At 35.0% G+C, this 22,500-nt stretch overlaps 1 protein-coding gene across 1 annotated transcript in view; it reads left to right on the forward strand.

Moving 5' to 3' along the window:
• The window catches only part of LOC106869337 (heat shock 70 kDa protein 12A), a 273,476-nt gene that overhangs the window by 161,135 nt on the left and 89,841 nt on the right, over positions 1–22,500 (forward strand). Inside the window, exon 3 of the mRNA XM_052965711.2 lies at positions 8,411–8,632. Within this exon, the coding sequence (XP_052821671.1) occupies positions 8,411–8,632 (222 nt within the window). The remainder of the gene's footprint in view (positions 1–8,410; positions 8,633–22,500) is intronic.

Below are 22,500 nucleotides of genomic sequence, written 5' to 3' on the forward strand. Positions count from 1 at the left end.
AGTTCACATCATATACGACACTAAAATTAATTTCTCCTGTCTAGGTTCAAGTGCAGCACCTATAAACGCTAATTTCGAAAATATTTAAATGTACAGGGGACACTATGTACGTATGATACCCTTAGGTCTAATCTATTATTAACCAGGTTGCTCTTGTCCCTATACTTAAAAATTTCATAAGTTTCCATAGAGCACAGCTCGCACCAGTACCGACTATCTCTATAAGGCTGCGCTTTCCTTATAATATCCCATATAAGGCTAAATTCGATTCCGCTTTCCTTCCGTTTCCAAATCTTGCTTGATAAGGACGTACAATTGGCGTTATGTTTGAGCCTAAAAGATAAAAAATGGTTATTAATGCGTTTTTTAATATTTGTTGAACATCCTATACATACAAAGTTACCAGTTACAGTTGTGATAGTACACTTATAGATTTCGTTTTGCGATAGGCATCGGCCTAATAAAGGACAGTGGGATTTAACCCTACAATTGCAACTAGGAGAATTACCAGTATTAATTTATTAGTCAGGTGAAGTTACGAGGTACGTAAACAAATGATCAAATCACCTCCCTAATGGGTTAAAATCAGTGATTAAAAGTATTTCTAGGAGAATTACGAAATTATCAGCGAATATATATGTATATATATATATATATATATATATATATATATGTATTGGAAGGTTTGGAGGTGATGTACAGAAATTATATAGAAAAAAATTAAGGTACTCAGAAATCTGGATGTTTGTACATTTACAGATTTTTATTGATGTCACATATCAAATAGAGCGCTTTTCACCTAGTCGTGTAGGATTTTCAAATTGTTTTTTTTTCACGACTAGGTGAAAAGTGCTTTATTTAATATGTGACATTAATAAAAATCTGAAAATGTACAAACATCCAGATTTCTGAGTACCTTAATCTTTTTCTATATATATATATATATATATATATATATATAAACATAATTAAGGGATCAGCAAGTATTTGCTTCACCACATACCGAAGTTCAGAAATAGCAGCTAAAAAAGCTTAGACTCCAACAGATAGCATTACTTGTAACTCACAAAGGCAAAAACAAGAAGAAAATACAATGAAAACTAACCATTCCGAAGATTAATCGTAGACGCGTTTCTGGATTATGAGTGATAAATACTCAATTTCCTTCATCAATACGATATTCCAGTAGTAAATTCGACTATGCTAGCAAACTGTGCATGCATGAACGAGTAACATTCTACATCGACACAAACCTGAAAGCATAACCGAATCTACCTCGGCCAGCCAGTTCACTATCCTTCCTTCAAGAAATTACCATGTGCGTGACAAGCAATACCGCAGAGAATCTGCGTTTACTAACAGGGAGTGAATAATTATTACAAATTAAAAGGGTAAAGGATTATCAATTTAGTAATTTATTAATAAATCAACAATTAATAATTTTTACCAAGCCCTTCGGTATGTAAGTACCATTATCGGCGGAGAACTTATTTAAAAGTTCATATATATTTTTTAATTATGTTTATAAATATATATGAACTTTTAAATAAGTTCTCCACCGATAATGGTACTTACATACCGAAGGGCTTGGTAAAAATTATTAATTGTTGATTTATTAATAAATTACTAAATTGATAATCCTTTACCCTTTTAATTTGTAATAATTATTCACTCCCTGTTAGTAAACGCAGATTCTCTGCGGTATTGCTTGTGACGCACATGGTAATTTCTTGAAGGAAGGATAGTGGACTGGCTGGCCGAGGTAGATTCGGTTATGCTTTCAGGTTTGTGTCGATGTAGAATGTTACTCGTTCATGCATGCACAGTTTGCTAGCATAGTCGAATTTACTACTGGAATATCGTATTGATGAAGGAAATTGAGTATTTATCACTCATAATCCAGAAACGCGTCTACGATTAATCTTCGGAATGGTTAGTTTTCATTGTTTTTTCTTCTTGTTTTTGCCTTTGTGAGTTACAAGTAATGCTATCTGTTGGAGTCTCAGCTTTTTTAGCTGCTATTTCTGAACTTCGGTATGTGGTGAAGCAAATGTTTGCTGATCCCTTAATTATGTTTATAAATATATATGAACTTTTAAATAAGTTCTCCACCGATAATGGTACTTACATACCAAAGGGCATGGTAAAAATTATTAATTGTTGATTTATTAATAAATTAATAAATTGATAATCCTTTAACCTTTTAATTTATATATATATATATATATATATATATATATATATATATATATATATATATATATATATATATATATATATATATATATATATATATATATATATATATATATATATATATAAATATATATATATATATATATATATATATATATATGTATATTTATGGATATATATGGATATATATATATACATATGTATATACATGGATATATATATATATATATATATATATATATATATATATATATATATATATATATACATACACATATACATATGTATATATATATATATATGGATATATATGCATATACATATGTATATATATATAAAGATATGCATATATATATATATATATATATGTATAAATGTATATTATATATATGCATATATATGTGTGTGTGTGTGTGTGTGTATGTATGTGTATATATATGTATGTGTATATGTGTGTATATCTGTGTATATATATGTGTATATGTGTCTACATATATATGTATATATATATATGTATATATGTATGTATATTCATATATATGTATGTATATTTATATATATATGTATGTATATTTATATATATATGTATTTATTTATTTATTTATTTATTTATTTATTTATTTATGTGTTTCAGTGCACCACCGTGATTTTCACGTTCCTTGCATGGCTCTTCTCCCCCACCTGACATGGTCCAATCAAGAGTTTTGATGGCACATCTGGTGTATAAGAGAATTTGACACAGCTGCCCTAAACTGCGTCTCATTACGAGCCATTGGTTCGTCTAGTATCGTGGAGAGGAAAGCGTCAAATTTTGTCTTGAAGACCTCCGCATCCATGTCTTGCATGTCTCTCAAATGTTTTGGCGGGGCATTGAAGAGCTGAGGTCCTCTGAAACCGAGGCTGCTGCAGTATCTCGTTCTTATGTGAGATGCAGTGGACGGTACCTTTGGCACCATGCAGTGGCGACCCGTGCGGGCATTCCTGTAGTACTTGATACCAAAGTTTGGCACCAGTCCTTCCAGTATTTTCCATATGTATATTATTACATATCTCTCCCGCCTGCGCTCCAGGGAGTAGAGACCTAGTGCCTTCAGTCGCTCCCTGTAGTTCATCTGTTGGACTGTGGCGATCTTTTTTGTATAGTGCCGCTGAATTGCCTCGAGTTCTGCTGTCCGCTTAACACTGTGTGGTGACCACAACTGAGAGCAATAGTCTAGGCGGCTCAGAACAAATGTCTTCCATAAAATCAACATGACTTTTTGATCCCTTGTACGGAAAGTCCTCAGTATCCACCCTGCCAGTTGTCTGCACTTTGCTGTCAACTTGACAATGTGCATGTGAAATGATGCATCACTACACATGTTGATGCCCAGATCTCTTACTGTTTGTGGTTCTGGGATTGCAGTACCTCCAGGCCCTGTGTATGCCAGTTGGGAGGTACTTGTGGTCTTGTAGCGCAGTACTTGAAATTTTTTTGCATTGAACTGCATATTATTTTGCTCTGCCCACTCATATATTGCATTTAGGTCATTCTGCAGGCTTACAATATCATCAGGATTCTTTATTGCTTGAGATATCTTTGTGTCATCAGCATAGCTAGTGACAGTGGCTCTCCGAGTGACCGTGGGCATGTCCAGAAGCGCCACTATGAACAGTAGTGGCCCCAGAACAGTTCCCTGCGGAACACCGCTCAATATTTGTGTTTCCCGAGATAGTTCTCCATTGGCTGCAACTGTCTGACTTCTACCATTCAGGAAGTCATGCAGCCACTCTCCTAATTTACCAGCTATGCCAAGGTTTCGCAGCTTGTGACATATCAAGCCATGATCAACTTTGTCAAAGGCTTTTGCAAAGTCGAGATATATTACATCAACATTTGAATGGTCAATTAGCTGCTTCAGGACCCAGTCATAATGCTGCAAGAGCTGCGTGAGGCAGCTTCTACCTGGACGGAAACCATGCTGGGTCTCATTCAGCAAGTCATTTTCTTCTAGGAACGCAATCAATCTCCTTCTGACAATTCGTTCCATGACTTTGCTAATATGTGAAGTCAGAGAGATGGGCCTGTAGTTTCCAGCCTCTGCTCTGCTTCCACCTTTATGGATAGGACATATGATGTCTTCCTTCAGCTTTTTGGGAAGTTTACCATTTGCAAGGAAACTCTGGAAGAGTATCCGGAGTGGTCCTGCTAATTCTTGTTTACACGACTTTAAGAGGACAGCTGGGAAACCATCGGGGCCAGTTGCCGAATTTGAGCTCATTTCATTTATGGCAGCTATCACATCTTCCTCTTCAATGTCAATGTAGGTAATGGATGCAGTCCCCTTCTGCTGAGTGCTATTGTCAAAGAAATCAGCTGCGTTCTTTATCTGCATGTGACTCAGAGGAGAGGTGAAGACACTCTTGAATTGTGTACTGAGCACTTCACTTATCCATGTGGGATCTGCAGTCAGTGAGCCATTAGGCAGGAACAGGGGTCCTATCTTATACTGCACCGTAGCAGTCTCCTTTGCAAATCTATAGAAAGCCTTGGGGTTTGTTTTTATGCTTTCTACTGCTCTCTTTTCCTTCTCTGCTCTCTCCTTTTCATGGGAGAGTTTAATTTTGTTTTCTATTTCTAACAGTGTTAGTTTTAATTTAGCCTTTTCCTATCCTCCAGTTCTCTATTTAACTGGTTTGAGACCTTTGTTCTGTGTCTCATAAGGATTTTCCTGTCTCTAGGAATTCTATTGGCATGTTTGCTGGTCTTTCTATATGGCACGTATTTGGTGCATATGTCTTGTATGGTTGATATAAAATGACTTAGTTTGAGGTCATTGTCTTGTATAGAAAGGCTGTCATGCCAGTTTTGATTTCGAATCTCTCAGCGAATTGACTTCCAGTCCGCCCCGTGGAAGTTTAGGTTGGATATTGCTTGAGTCCTCCCGGTGGGGTGGGTGTCAGTGGGTTGTCTAGGACCATACATAGTTAATTCTATAATGTTATGATCTGAGAGAGATGTGGGCGTTATTTTCACATTATGGATTAGGCTCACGTTGTTTGTGAAGCAGAGATCCAAAATATTGCTTCCCCTGGTTGGTTGGAGTATCACTTGTTCCACGAACAGCATGTTGGATAGTTCTAGCAATGATTTTGCCTGGCTTTGTTCATGCAGTGACATCCCAGAGAGGATGTGACCTTCAGGCCATTTAACATTTGGGAGGTTAAAGTCGCCTAGGAAAAGTATATTGATGTGTTGGTCCAGATTTGTCAGGACCTCTTCTATGCGTCTGAGGCTGTCCTCAAATTTACCTTCCTGCTTTGCGGTATTTGGTGGACGGTATGTTGAGCATACAACTACATCAATTTGTTTTATGTGTACTATTAAAGTATCACATACAGAGTTTGAGTGTGATAGTAGTAGTAGGGGTGTAACATCTTCTCGGATGTACATTGCAACTCCCCCATGACTTCTATCCCTTCTGTCTGTTCGGAGTACAGCATAATCTGCTATATTTATCTCTGCATCTGCTATATTAGGTGTTAGATGCGTTTCGGTAAGCACCATGCATATTGCTTGATTGCATGTTGCTAGGTCTTTCAGGTATAGGAACTTGTCTTTGCCGCCTGTTCGTAATAGGCCCCGGATATTCAGTAGGAATATGGGTGTGATATCTGTGCAGGGATTCCTGGTGTTAGCGGTGGCCATCCCTGATCCATCATCTGTGGTGGTCTTGGACAATGGTTCGTGTGGCGTTGACTCTGTACCCTCTGCATCCACGTTAACTGTTGTACCATTTTCTGGGCCACGCTTAAAAAAGCTTGCTGCTCAGCTACTGCAGTTCGTACAGCCTCTGCATATAGCCTTTTTTTGGGAGCAGAAGGAATATACGGACTTCTCTCTTTGTGAGTCCTGTTGGTATCCGGTGGATTGTGTGTACGTAGATTTAAGCTTTCTGGTTTCCCTTTTCTGCGCTCCCGCTTATTTTGTTGTAAGTAGTTATCTACCTTGTTTAGCTGGAGGTGTTTGGGATGGGCAAATTTGCAGTTTCGTCCCTTTTCCCCGTGCCAGCAGGTACCATTTAGGTAGAATTTACAGATCTGTTTCTTTTTCTTTTTCTCTGTGTGACGTGTTTGGGCTTGAAGCCTGTTTGTGTTTACCGTCTTCTTGTCTGTTCTCCTGTCTTTGTCGTTTGTGGTGCAGCGTTGACTGTATTCACCATGGTCATTGCATCCCTCATCAGTGGCTACAGCACTGGTGGCATCTGCTTTGTCTTGGTGATCCGTTTGGTCCTCCTGAGCCTGAGCACAGTGTGCAGGGTCTTCACTGTCCATTTTTTTTTATGTATATACTTTTATATATATGTATATATATATATGCATATGTATGTATATATATATATGTATATATATATATACATGTATATATATATGTATATCTTATATGTATGTATATATGTACGTATATATGTATATATATATGTATGCATGTAGTATATATATATATATATATATATATATATATATATATATATATACAGTTATGTGTATGTATCTTAAAATCGATAAAGCTGGCGTTGATAAAACGGATATTTATAGAAACTTAGACTGCTGAACGATAACGATAAAGAAAGAAAGAAGAAATAAAAGAAAAGAATTAAAAGGAGAAAAGGAAAGAGAGAAGAAAGGTCGCAAGTCGAGGGTAGCGGTCGAAGAAGAAAGAAAAAATTGATTTAGAAATATCTATAGATCAAAAATGAAACAAACTTCGTATTAATGATGTATGCGACTGAAAATGGGAAAAAAGCGTGTGGAGACAAAAGAAAAATTGTAAAGAGAAAGGTTTTTATTGTGTAAACTGTTATTTGTTGTTTTAAAGTGAAAATATATACATAACACACACACGCACAAACATGAATTTGCTTATAAATAGTGATTAATCGTAAGAGAACATAGTACGGAAAATAAAATTAAATGATAAACAGGGTTAGAGTATAATATAAGCGAAGGGCATCTATGTAAAAGATAACTGAAAAAAATTAATTATCAAAAGTTTACAAAAAATTTAGAATAAATAGTTAGTATTTGACATTTGAAACGCAGTTTTGGGACAGTGGAAGCCAATCTGTTGGGTCTTTATCGATTATGATCCATGATAAATGATAAAGGGTTAGATACCTTGAAATTCTTCAAAATTAGTGAAAGTTTTTTCAGCAAAATGATATAAAATTAGAATTTCTGTTCAGTACATTTCCATGATTGAAAGATACTCATTCCTTAAAAATACATAAATAAACAAATGTGGGGTATTTGGTTCTAAATATCTGCACGATCAATAATTTCATATCTGATATCTAAGCCATTAGTATTTAAGTTTTAAGAAGCAAATTGATTATTCACAAAATAGGGTCTGCGCTAATGCTATAGTGGATTCAAATTTATGGCACAAGGTCAGCAATTTCAGGGGAGAGGCTAGTCAATTACACCGACCGCAGTGAGGAAATGGTATTTTTTTTATCGACCTTGGAAGGTTGAAAGACAAAAAAAAAAAAAAAACCATTGCTGTGTGACCAAAGAGCTCGCTCTACAACTGCGTGATTGATTTCAATTTCAGCTCCACAGCGGGCCGACGAACGCTTTGTGTGTAAATTACATAGAGGAGAACAATGTGGAAGCCCGTCGCATATATATATATATATATATATATATATATATATATATATATATATATATATATATATATATATATATATATATATATATATATTTATATACGAGTGAGTAGATAAACGAAAGAAGAGTACTCAACATATTTATTGGGAGTTACATTTATAGATCAAAACAGTTTGATTCAGACTCCTATATATATATACATATATATATATATATATATATATATATATATATATATATATATATATATATATATATATATATATATATATATATACACAATGGAATGATAAATGGAATGGTTGGTGTGTAGAGGCCATGGTCCTTTGATTTCTAGATGGCAGCAAATAGGAAATAACACTTACTGACCAAAAACAAATGAATAAAAATATAAATAAAAATTATGTTATACAGGGAAATCCATAAAATAAGTACCAGTAGAATATCCAGGGGTTTGACTGTATTGAAAACAAGTTCCCTTAAAATCTGTTCTATGCACCAAAGTTAAAACTCATCAGCATATTTTATTAATTTATGTACCCTCTTTTTTCTACTGTTATAGGATTTAACCAAAGACACAATTCTGGATGCAACCAACGGTAAAACGATGTCAGCTCTCACAGTGTTCTCCTATGCGCTAAAGTTCTTCAAAGAACACGCCTTGCAAGAATTGTCCGATCAGTCGGGCATGGAGATTGTCAACGATGATGTACGGTGGGTGATTACAGTACCAGCGATATGGAAGGCGCCTGCCAAGCAGTTTATGAGACAAGCATCATACCAGGTATATAAACTACATTACAGATTTTCCTTATCTACGGAGTGTTTGTAACATTTTATGAGATCGTTCGGCTTTTATTTGTCTGGTACCTTGTTCAAAATACTGATAGTCCTAAATGCCTGAGTTTTAAATATAGCATTGTGCTTACCCTTTTTACTACGATACATCCATTTCTGTATGATTTACAACAAAGAGCAAGCAGAATACTGATCGCTGAAACCGGTAAATATACTTGAAATATTTTGTCCCTGCTTCACACCAGAGTATACTCTGTATTGGTCAGACACTTGTCTTCCAGTGGTCAATCTAGCCATCATACAATTGTGAACTGGCGAAAGATTTTCATAATTCTTTCTCCAAAGTGCTGCAGATTTCTAGAATTCTGTGGATGACAAGATACAGATGTCCAAAGTGAATATCAACTGCGTTGATTTCGCTAATGATACGAACGTCATCTCTTCTCTTCTTCCACATTAATTAGAAAACAGTCATGGTTAAACGCTTAGACATACGGATATATATCGATATTTCTCTCGCTCTCTCTAATTCTGTATAAGTATCTCTGTGTGTACACGCATATATAATTTTCATGTGTATGTGTGTGTGTACGAATATGTCTTTTCTTTTTGGTTGGTGCAGTTTGAAAACGTGCGTGTATATGCATGTATGTACACACACAAGCACATAAATAATTTCTTTCTCCCAACTTCTTCAAATATTTGTATATGCATGTTTTGTTTTATATTAATGCTGATATAAACTCACCAAAGGCATTGATAAAAATACATACGACAAAAAGTGTGTATATCTCGCTCATATTTTCTTCAAATCAATACATATTCCCAGATCCATAACATATTTGACAGTCTCACTCTATAAATGACTTCAGTTCGCAGTGCTACCATCAAAAATCTATTCATACATACATACATACATACATACATACATATATGCATCTATCTATCTATTTGTCTGTCTGTCCGTCCGTCTACCTACCTACCTACCTACCTACCTACCTACCTACCTACCTACCAACCTACACCCCTTCCTTCCTTCCTTCTTTCTTTCCTTCCTTCCTTCCTTCCTTGTTTCATACCTATACCATTATGTTATTTTAGATTTCTGTTGACAAAGAATAACACGGAAATATAATGAGATACAAATGAGAAAAAATACCATGAATAAGTTAATGGAAATGAAAAAATAAAGAAACCCCTTATTCCTTCCATCCTTAATCACGGTCTTGCCTCGACTTTTAGGAAAACAAACGATCATTCAAAAGATAATAATATCATAAAAGGATAAACTTAAACAATTACTTATTCCTTGTGTCTGTTACCATTGCACATCAAAGAAAATCAGTGACATTTGGTACCTTCCTTAGTACGGCAGGAGACCAAAACCTGTCGGTTTACAGACTTAACTTTGGCTGTATAGCATTACTGTTGCAGGTTTTGATACAATTGCTTTATAAGAGAGACTGTTAAACCAAGTAAATTTACTTGCATGCACCCTTGTACATACATATACATTTATTTAACACTAGATATATGTATATACATGCATATATCTATTTAAACGTACATTCACATTTTCCCCCTCTCAAAAATCTGTATCCATGCTACTTATTAGCTTCCAAATACTCTCGTATATAAATATTTTTTTCCATATTTATATAGATTCGATTAGAATTTTGAATTTATACTAAAAAACGGAAATATAATGCCATGGAGTAACCCTACTTAGTTCTATATACGAGGACATAGTCATTCACGTAAAATAATACTCCTATGAAAAAACATGCGTTATTCATTCTATAACCAGGTCTTGCAGATACAGATGTCTTAGTGTATAATGACAAATAAATCTCTCCTATGGTTGCTTCATTTCTCACCAAATAATTTTACACACATACAAATTATTATGAAATTGCATTATGTAGGTAGACAACATACCAACAACGACAGTAAAAATACCCTCAATTAATACATTTTCGAGTAAATAAATGGTCGGAGGGTATAAAACAAAGAGAAACCAGAGTTGATCCTACTCACCTAAAGATGCACACGTATTCATCTATTGTTGAATCATTTTCATGCAATAATGTGTATAGCATATGTAACATTCAGCATACACCAGATGATAACGATGAGCTGAAACAATTGTAGTGATTTGTAATAAAACCTGTTCATTCCATCTTCAGGTATTAAAATTCTGACACACGCGGGCGCGCACACACACCTACGCACGCGCTTACATATGTATAGTTTTACTCAGGTGACATCAACATTTGCTGGGCGAAAAATTGGAGTAGTCTTAATCATTAATGTGCAAAAATGAATTTCCAAAAATGAATTATCATGCTTTTGATGCATGGTTCACTCAGTATTATGTTATAGATTTCTCCAGTTTATTATCAAAAAAATACCGCGATTACTGTAGTATAATTTGTATGACACAAAATACATCGAAACACCATTTCTTATATAAGTTAAAACATATGTATTTACCAGTATGATTAATTACATTAGATTTTTTTATTCATTTTCTTCATTCAGGGAGAATGTTTTTCTTCTACCACTGATGTGGTACACTAGATTTCACTTTGAACTTCATCCACTCAGTATTAATATTCGTGTAGTATACGGCCCATGAAATTTATCTCAGAAACTAGTCTACAATATTAAACTTTTACGCGAATATATATGATGTTCTATAAAAATGCTACTTACACGCACATACCCACACATACACACAGATATGTATATATGATGTTTTTGTCGAGTCCAGTCTCAAAATGATATATGGAGATTTGCTTTCACTGTAGAAATCAACTATGTTTCGAAGAGAACGAAATAATTTAATTTATAGTGCTATATTAATATCAAAATACTCTCTTAGGTACAAAGGCCATATTTATAAGCAAGCGAAGCGATAGTCACGTGATTTGACCTTGCTATCTTTATATATATATTTCATTGATCCTGGATATTTTATCAATATCCTCTGGGATTTGAAGGCAGAAACATTAGGCAGTCTGCCAAATTGATACAGAAAAAATCATTTAGTCTGGCCCTCTATCATTGGAATTAATTCTGCATTAATTTACACACGCACACACACTTGCATCCTTATTTATATATACACATGCATATATATATATATATACCTACATGCATTTACGCATACACAGATTATAACATACATGCGGTTATATATGTGACTGTGTGTTCTTGAGTATAGTATGATGATTTAATCTCCGGTTACACACTCAAATGTTTACACATATATACACATTCATACATATTCATATCTTTATCAAAATTAATATCTATCTATCTATCTATCTATCTATCTATCTAAGCATCCACATATATTCCAGATTCACTCTCTCTCTCTCTCTCTCTCTCTCTCTCTCACATGTATACACGCACACGCACACACACAAATGTACACACACACTCATATATCATGGTAATAATAGTAAAAATGATCTAATATAGGAAGTATATAACTGAAACCTTATACAAACATTATTGTCGGCTCAGAAGTAGCAACGAGACTAACTCGTTATTTGCACAGTTAAAACTATATTTGAACAAATAAATTGTTTCTCTATGAAACCATACGGCTGTCTCCTCTCGTTGCATCTTATTATTCTTTGATAAAGCCAACAGTACTTAAGAAATACTTAAACTAGTGTTTTCGGCTCGAATTTAGGTCATCTTTTGTATCCATGAGAGAGTTTTATTCTTTACACTGAAGCTACCAAAAAAAGATTGATTAAAGTTCAGTAAAATATTGAATTAGTTGATAATTCTCTCTTAGTATGGCCACAGTCTAATGACTGAAGTATGTAAAAGATAAAGGATTAATCCATAGCGAAAGAGTGTCTTCTGGTCTCTTAGTTGGCCAGAAATAGCACTCAAATCAAACCCTACTTTCTTTAAAAAGATATATTGCATAATGTACTCTTAGAAAATTGTATGTCTGAATATAAGACGAGAATGTCATAACTAGAGGGTTTTTGATCATATGTCTGTTTCATCAAGACTGACAGGACAATCAACAACAACCCTTAGGTTTAAACTTGTTGATGCGTTTGCTTTATATCTGAAGACACATATACGTATATGAGCTCATAAAAACACACGACGAGTAAGAGCTAAAGGGAGAACTTTTAACTTATCGCTCAAGCCGCTAAAAATCTCAGCCAAATCATTTTCAAATTTTAGCCCATTGACTTTATGAAAAGATGAGATACTATTTGATCAGGTATTTTCACGTGGTAGTAAAATATCGCGTACATATAAGCATAGATACCAAAAAGTGAATAAAACATTAATAAATTAAAAATTACTTTAACATTTATCAGACACTTGTACCCTATATGTATCGTTTTAAGGCTGTAAAATTGGCAAAGGCGTTATAACGTTTACTATATTGCTCGCGGTATTTTTTCTGAATATATTGGCTCTGCGTTCAAATGTCATCGAATTCAACTTTGTCTTGTATCCTTTCGTGGGGTCGATAAAAAATACGAATCTGAGGCGGTGAATTGGTGGAAATGTATGAAGATCTGACTGGATGCCTGACAGTATTTGTTCCGGCTCTCTGCGTTCTGAGTTCAAATTCGACCAGAACCTACTTTGGATGATGGATTTAATCTATCACCCGATTTAATACCCCTAAAGGTACTTTGGAGGGTGCCTTTAGCTGAGTTTACTCTGTTGCGTGCATTCGGACTAGATCTTTGGCTTGAGAATAACTCTTCCCTTAAGAATTACACCTCCCCATCTGTAAAGTGTCATGGGCATTGTCTTCCCGCCTCGTATTTTGCTGCAGACTTTTGTTTTGTTGGATGCAACATAGCAGATAGCAGAAGTGTTCTCGGAATAAAGAAGTCAATTAGCGTAGGTAGCAGCGAGTCACATTTACTTAATTTGGAATTGTTCAATCAATGATAGAATTAAAATGCTACTTCCTGAAGTTTACATTGAAATAGTTCTGCTCTATTGACGTAATACTGGAACAATGACAGAAACAAAGACCAAAGGGATAAGAACTAGACACCACTCTCTTTTGGATTGGGAATAGCCTATAGGAATGGATTGTGAATAGCTTATTGCAAGAAGGCAGATTTCGAAGCTGAAGCCATTTTTTATTCATACAGGATAATTTTGAGTGAGCTTACATTGACAAGACCAGTATACAAATATTCATTCTTTTGGATCACAAAAATTAAACTACAGCGCCTTATTGTGTTTAGGAAAGATTTACGAAAGACATATATTTGACAACTTAAAGATTCTCTAGTTAGGCGCAATATTCGATTTAATGATGTTGCTGACATTACTACGGATAGCGATTATTGAAGAGAGCTGAATGACCAGTGTTGAGTATCTCTGAAGTTGGGGATCAGTACTTATGGAAAAGGTATAGAATATCGAGCATGAGATGAGACGTTAATAGTTACAAGGACTCCTCAAATATTTGTTTTTTGTGACGTGTAAGCAATGAAGATATCTACTACGAGTAACTATCCCATGTCAAACCTTCCATTTAAGAACCTAGTTTATACATACATAATACATACATACATACATACATACATACATACATACATACATACATACAGACAGACAGACAGACAGAAACGAAATTAAGCTAGGAAAAATAACTAACTCAGAGTGGTGAGTGGAATAGATTTGGACAGCAAAGACGAATAAAGGTATTTTGAATTTCAGCCAAGACATTTATGAGTTACTGACGTTATCTATAGTTCGAGAGAAGGGAAAAAACTCCTTGTGCTAATTGTGACACTAAATACGAGGGAATCTCAAGAATCACAAATCCTCAGGAATTAAATCAAGAATATTCTAGAATTACTTATAGGGAAAAAGAATCAGGTTTGTGGAGACAAACGAAAGCTAGGGTCACGAGTTTCTGTATCAATTAGTGTTGTCAGCACAAAAACTATTTCACCTTGATTCCAGCAGAATATAAGACTTAGACTAGAGAACATTTATAGTCCAGGGTAATTTGCATAAATAAAAAAAAAAACAAAAATAAAATCTGAAAGAAAGTGGTCAATGGCGCGAAAGCCGACAACAAAAAGAAATTTATATAGGAAGCCATACAAGAAAAATTTCTGTTGTATTGAAATTATCTTCGATTCGAGACGTATGGCACACACACACGCACGCACGCACGCACGCACGCACGCGTATATATATGTATATTATCTACATTATGTATAGATATATTTAGTATGTATAATGTATATTGCATTTTATGTATATATATATATATATATATATATATATATATATATATACCTGTATATTATATTATACATATTATATGTCTGTGTATACTTAAGTACACATACACATATATGCATACTTATCTAGTTCCTTCCGTATACTCACATACATACGCACACAAACATACACATACACATTTCATTTTTATTGTTTTTGACTTGTTTCGGTCATTAGACTGCGGCCATGTGGGGCACCGTCTTGTACAATTTCAGTCGAACTTATCAATCCCAGTACTTATTTTTTTTCTAAAACCTGGTACTTATTCTACCGGTCTCTTTTGCCGAACTGCTAAATTTCGGGGACGTAAACACACCAGTACTGGTTGTCAAGCCGTGTTGGGAACAAATACATACACAGACACAAAAAACATGCACACGCAAACACAAACAAACACATATACGACGGGATTCTTTCAGTATCCGTCTACCAAATCTATTCACAAGTCTTTGGTCAGCCGAATGCTATAGTAGAAGACACTTGCCCAAGGTGCCACGCAATGGAACTAAACACCGAACCATGTAGTTGGGTGCCAAACTTCTTATTTCTTTATTGCCCACAAGGGGATAAACATAGAGGGGACAAACAAGGGCGGACAAAGGGATTAAGTCAATTACATCGACCCCCAGTGCGTAACTGGTACTTAATTTATCGATCTCGAAAGGATGAAAGGTAAAGTCGACCTCGGCGGAATTTGAACTCAGAACGTAACGGCAGACGAAATACCTATTTCGTTATTGCCCACAAGGGGCTAAACATAGAGGGAACAAACAAGAACAGACGAACAGATTAAGTCGATTACATCGAACCCCAGTGCGTAACTGGTACTTAATTTATCGATCTCGAAAGGATGAAAGGTAAAGTCGACCTCGGCGGAATTTGAACTCAGAACGTAACGGCAGACGAAATACCTATTTCGTTATTGCCCACAAGGGGCTAAACATAGAGGGAACAAACAAGAACAGACGAACAGATTAAGTCGATTACATCGACCCCCAGTGCGTAACTGGTACTTAATTTATCGATCTCGAAAGGATGAAAGGTAAAGTCGACCTCGGCGGAATTTGAACTCAGAACGTAACGGCAGACGAAATACCTATTTCGTTATTGCCCACAAGGGGCTAAACATAGAGGGAACAAACAAGAACAGACGAACGGATTAAGTCTATTACATCGATCTCCAGTGCGTAACTGGTACTTAATTTATCGATCTCGAAAGGATGAAAGGCAAAGTCGACCTCGGCGGAATTTGAACTCAGAACGTAACGGCAGACGAAATACCGCTAAGCATTTCGCCCGGCGCGCTAACGTTTCTGCCAGCTCGCCGCCTTTTTACCACACAGCCACCCACACGCATACAATGCATGAAACACGCTGTAGAAGGAAAACTTCTACGTAATGAAAATCGTGAGGAAAGGAGTTTGTGTTTGCGCGCGCGCGTGTATGTGTGTGTTCGTAAATGTGGTTGCGCGCACGAAATGTAAAGAGCGAGAAGGCGAAGAAGATTAATTATGAAAGAGAAGTGAACGCAACCATTCAGGAGATTGGTTGTGGAAGACAGTATGAAGTAATTGTTTAATGATCCATGCATTTAAAGAAAGCGATGGTTAATGAATTTTTTTCTTGGATTTTTGATCAATAATGGAATCTTCAGCCGACCGTTTTCAATATTTCTCTAATTGAAATTGAGTAAAAACTATTGGTTATGTCATTTCCACAACATCGCATCGCCTGACTGCATTGGTTCTAAGAGTACTGCAATATCCATAACTTTCTCTCCGAAGAATTAATAGGATTAAGTAGATTAAGATTAATAATCTAGGAGACAACGAGAAATTCACTTTAAATAACATTTCAACAATCTGATCTCATCTATATACCAGATTGAACTTGTCGACTTATCACGCAATTCCAGTTCTATAATGACTTAGACATCGAAAAGTTAGCTTCTTGTTAGATCCGAATTCTATCTATCTATCTATCTATCTATCTATCTATCTATCTATCTATCTATCTATCTGTCTGTTTGTCTGTCTGTCTGTCTGTCTGTCTGTCTATCTATCTATCTATCTATCTATCTATCTATCTATCTATCTATCTATTTGTCTGTCTGTTTATTCGATTCAAGGCGGCGCGTCGTGTCCTTGAACAAGACATTTTAGTTCAAGTTGTTCCAGTCCATTCAGCTGGCAAAAATGGGTTGTATCTGTAATTCAAAAGGCCAGCCTTGTCATACTGAATCTCCCTGAGGACCACGTTAAACGTACGACGCGTGTCAGTGGGTGAACTGAACCCTTGCTGTCTTAAACGACGGAGCTTATATATATATTGAAAACAGATCAATGGGTTATGTGGTAGTGCTACAGCTGTTTCATTAGGAAATGTTTCAGATCTCGAAGTGGTCCTCAAGACTGTAGGTCCGTGAGATGGTTGTGACTTGAAAACAGTTTGGAGTAGCAACCAGAAAGAGAAGCATGAAGACGCAATGCACATGTGTGCACTGGGTTTGTAAAACGGAAGAGAAGAATAAAAACGCAAAGCGCATGTCACATCTCTCGCAGCTGCAATCTTCTTGTTTATATTCACGTAAACATAATATAATTAGTTACATTGTGTTGTACGTTACATAACTCCTAACTCATTAGGCAATCAGGTGAGCAATAACTTGATTAATCAACGTATTATCATGACCATAGCTGAGGATAGGTACGAAACCTGAACTGAAATTAGTTTGGTATTTTCACCAATCTCTTCTCTTTTAAGGATTAAATATATATATGTAAAGAGGAGAGGAGTGCTTCTTTTTCTGATGTATGATTTACGGATGATATACATATGTGTGTGAATATATATCTATATCCATATACACACATTATACTATAGAAATAAACTTCTACAAGAGGATGTTGAAAAGTTCCTGGTTTTGGGTAAAAGAAAATACAGGAGGATCAGTAAATAATGATTTTATTCAACAAATTTCCCTCAAAAATTCATACAGCGGATCTTCAGATTTCCTAAAAACCCCGTAAAAGAACTCGGAAGATTGGGTCGCCGACCAGGCTTTTCGCGACATCCTTAAAGAGAGGAACCTTTCAGTAAACTCTCGTTTGTCATAAAAATCGTTAGGAAAGGTGTGTGTGTGTGTGTGTGTGTGTGTAGGTATGTTGATGCAAACTGGAAAAATACAACTCAAAATATGAATATATGTATATTTTTACATGGCAACGCATGAAACTCTCGGACCTTGGGCCACTCTGTTATTGCTGCTATATATATATATATATATATATATATATATATATATATATATATATATATATATATATATATATATATATATATATATATATATATATATATATGTATATATATATACAGATGGTAGAATGGATAAAGCTAGGAGAAGTATGAGTTCAACGCAATTGGTACAGTAGTGAAGCGAAAAAATGGACAACTATTTACTCCTCTCAATGTTTCCATGAATTAGTAATGAAGTTATAAAATTTCAACTTTACTCGCGAATTGATGAGTATGCTCTGTTGAATCGTACTGTCAAAACTGGCAAACTGGCACGATGCCCAAGTTAGAATGAAAAGATTGAATGTGATCATTTTAGCTTTCACTGAATTTATAAAATTTTAGCTTCTCACTCATATATGTATACGTCTGTATTTAAGCATGTGAGTAAACACGCCCATATACCTAATACATCTATCTATCTGTCTGTCGACGTATTTGTTTATTCATCTATTTGTCTATCGGGCTGTCTGTTTGTCTGTCTATTCATTTACTTGTCTATCTATCTATCTATCTATCTATCTATCTGTCTATCTATCTATCTATCTATCTATCTATCTATCTATCCGTCTATCTACACATATATACGTACATACATATGTATATATATATATATATATATATATATATATATATATATATATATATATATATATATATATATATATATATATATACATATATATATATATATATATGTTTCTCAATCTCACTGTCTTTTCCTGTGTCGTTATATCTACGCTTACATGCTATCTATGCTTACACGTACACGCATGAAATGTGGCTGGTACTTGTTTTATCGAACTAGTAGGGACGCAAGGTGATGTCACCTTCAATGAGTGTTCTTCTCAGAACATGGAAGCAAAAAATTGGGTACGATATTTAATCTGACGTTTTACCATTTCTGTCATTAAATTACCGGCCATTTATCGTTTTGAAGAATAATAATGAAATAAATATATTCAACCACAGCAATGTTCGGACTCTGTGAAAGAAAGGTTTTCGAGTGCTCATAAGATATGCGAATAAAGATAATGAGAATGATAGATCTGACAGCAACAAAGATGAAAAATCAATACTGAAATATAACAAAAAAGTTTCTAAAGATAAGAAGCTTTCCTCATATGGAGATGAAAGCAAAGTAGTATTGTATTTAGTACTTTTATCACGATAACATGTGATGAGAAAATGAAACAAGGATTCTGATGGATATGCGTCAGCATAACAAAAAAAAAGAAAAGAAAATTATAACCGCTTCTGTGGATTCAGAAAATACTTTTCAACCTTTTCTAAGAATTCGAAAGATGCAGAATTAATTTATAAATTGAATCATGGAAATAAAGAAATTTCAAATTAAAAGAACTTTAAAAAAGATTTCACTGAACATGAAGTTTGATTTTTTACTTTGAAGTATGAAATTATCGATTAAATAAAAGCAAAGAAATATCACCAGATTCGCAACCCCACCAACCAGTTATTGAAATTTTAGGATTATCTTTTCCTTCTCAATATACGACGGGAATAAGAAGATAGAAAAAAGATATTGGATTTGTATCTGGAATATATATATTTGAAGAATTTATCAATGATTTAAAAAATAAGATTATTGAGAAAAGACGAAACAAAACAAAAAATACAAAATCAAAAGACAAAATAAAAAAACAACTGAAAGTGAACGAGGCTGAAAGTTTTAGAAACAGCATATGAATGTTACAAAATACTAATACAGTATTAGTGCTCAAATGAAGTATAGATACATCCAGAAGCTTTCCTCAAAGGGTAGGTGTAGATTGCATTAAGATTTTAGAATCTATCTATCTATCTATCTATCTATCTATCTATCAAAAAATCCCTAGCTACCTACCTACTTTCCTACATGCCTGCCTGCCTACGAACGTACGGGTGTGCGAAAGTATGGGCGTACATACGTATGTATGTATGTATGTATGTGCGTAGATATGTCTTTATTTATGTTTGTCTAAATATCAGCGTCGTATGTATCGATAATTGTTCGTTCAATTTTCAGTATTGCACGGTGAGTTTGAAAATATTGTAAGGAGAAATGATAAATTGTATATAAATATGTACTGTTACAGGTGACTTATTTTAAAATTAAGAGGGCGGCGTATTGATTATGCATGACTAGGGCACAGGGAGAATTTTAAATGTTGCTGGCACTCCGTCGCTTACGATGTCGAGGGTTCCAGTTGAGCCAATCAACGGAACAGCCTGCTCGTAGAATTAACGTGCAAGTGGCTGAGCACTCCACAGACACGTGTACCCTTAATGTAGTTCTCAGGGATATTCAGCGTGACGCAGTGTGACAAGGCTGACATCCTTTGAATTACAGGCACAACAGAAACAGAATGAGAGAAAGTTGTGGTGAAAGAGTACAGCAGGGTTCGCCACCATCCCCTGCCGGAGCCTCGTGGAGCTTTAGGTGTTTTCGCTCAATAAACACTCACAACGCCCGGTCCGGGAATCGAAACTGCAATCCTATGACCGTGAGTCCGCTGCCCTAACAACTGGGCCATTGCGCCTCCACGCATTTTAAATAATGCTGGATATATATACATAAATACAAATGACAAGCCAATGAGTTGTAACGTTGACATTAACAATGAAACTATTGCTAAATGTTATAGTGCATCATGGACTGAGGATGACGATATACATGAAGTTCAATATAGTGGACTAAAAGAGAGAAGGGAAATAGAGCGAGAGGAGAGAAATAGAGCAAGATGGGGGGGGGGAATAACAGAATGAATAATCCTAGTTTAATAAAATAATCCTTTGATTCATTCAATCAGGCACTTATATCATGTTTTATATTAGGTAAATGTCCAGTGTTTCTGTAGATACTCATCGAAGTGTCCACATTTGGTCAAGATTCCTGATTTGGTTATAATATAATCTGAGAATTTATTAAAGATTCAGTGTGAAGTACTTTACCGTTATGCTTAATCAGAAATTTCATGCTCCTTTTATGTATGATTTGCATTTCATAAGGATCTTCTAAGTGAGTGTCGAATACAGAACTATTTTCTTTGAAATTCCCAACGTAACGGGCAGTTTTGTAGCTTAAGTCATTTCTATATTTCCGAAAGAGAATTATGGTTAACAGTACCTCAAATATCAAGGATAATAGTATAAATAATATTGAAATTTTACATTATTCACTAACACTGGTGTTTCGTGTTAAATACTCGTTTACAAAGGCTTTAAGAAATAAGCGGGATATACAAATATATCAAATTTATATAGAACTCAGTGCGATGTATAGGTTTTGCTTAGAAGATGTACTTCTTACTCCTAAATAATCAGTTTAGCGTTGCATGGATAATTAAGTAGGCATTTGTATTTCTAGATATGCAATGTCTGAGGTTACTTTAGTTGGCTTCCTTGTCATTTGGTAAGAGCGGGAGTTTAGATCTCGTGAAAAATCTACGAAAATCGACTTTTGACAAGTTAGTAGTAACAATGTATGACAGTGCTGACATCTGCGATCTTGTAGGTCTTTTTATATAAATTACACTGAGATCCAGTTTCCTATCTCACGACGTTGGTCTATTCCGAGACAATGGGTTGGGAATATCTCTTGACTGTGATGGTCACATTCTCAATAAAGTTTTGAAAAACTCATTGATATCTCCAGTCAATTAGGCCTCAAAATCACTGTTATAATCCCTAGATCTTATAAATCCCTAGATCTAAACTCCCGCTCTCATAATCAAAACGAGAAACTCTGCTAAGTACACAAACAGTCCTGTCACTCTCCTATATTTTTTTAAAAGTTGCTGTTGATTTTGTAATAAATAGCTTTCCTATAGTTACGGAAGCAACAGCAACGTTTTATGATAACCGGAAAAAATGCGTCGTGTACATAAAACATTTGAAAAGAGATGCGTTAGGAAATAAATAAGAATCGTAATATCAAAATAGTGTGCATTCTTACTGCAAACGACCTTGACTACTGCATGAAGATTAGTGCTGGAATGAGAGTTACTAGGAGTTACTAGGATGAAAGACACTATCTTCTGTCTTATAATTCATTACCATAAACATCTAATTGAGAGGCGAGAACCAAATTTGTTTGATCTTTATGGTGCATCATGTCTTTTTACTTAGTGTAGGAAGTGAGCTCATTGCAAACACCTTTAATGATTGTTATGTTACGTTCACGGTTAGAATCGTTAGACAAAATCTGCAGCCTTTTTTCTATAATTGTCAGCTTTTCAGCAATATTCTTTG

The sequence above is a fragment of the Octopus bimaculoides genome, chromosome 2 (genome assembly GCF_046866305.1).
Source record: "Octopus bimaculoides isolate indiv1 chromosome 2, ASM4686630v1, whole genome shotgun sequence".
Taxonomy (NCBI): Eukaryota; Metazoa; Mollusca; class Cephalopoda; order Octopoda; family Octopodidae; genus Octopus; species Octopus bimaculoides.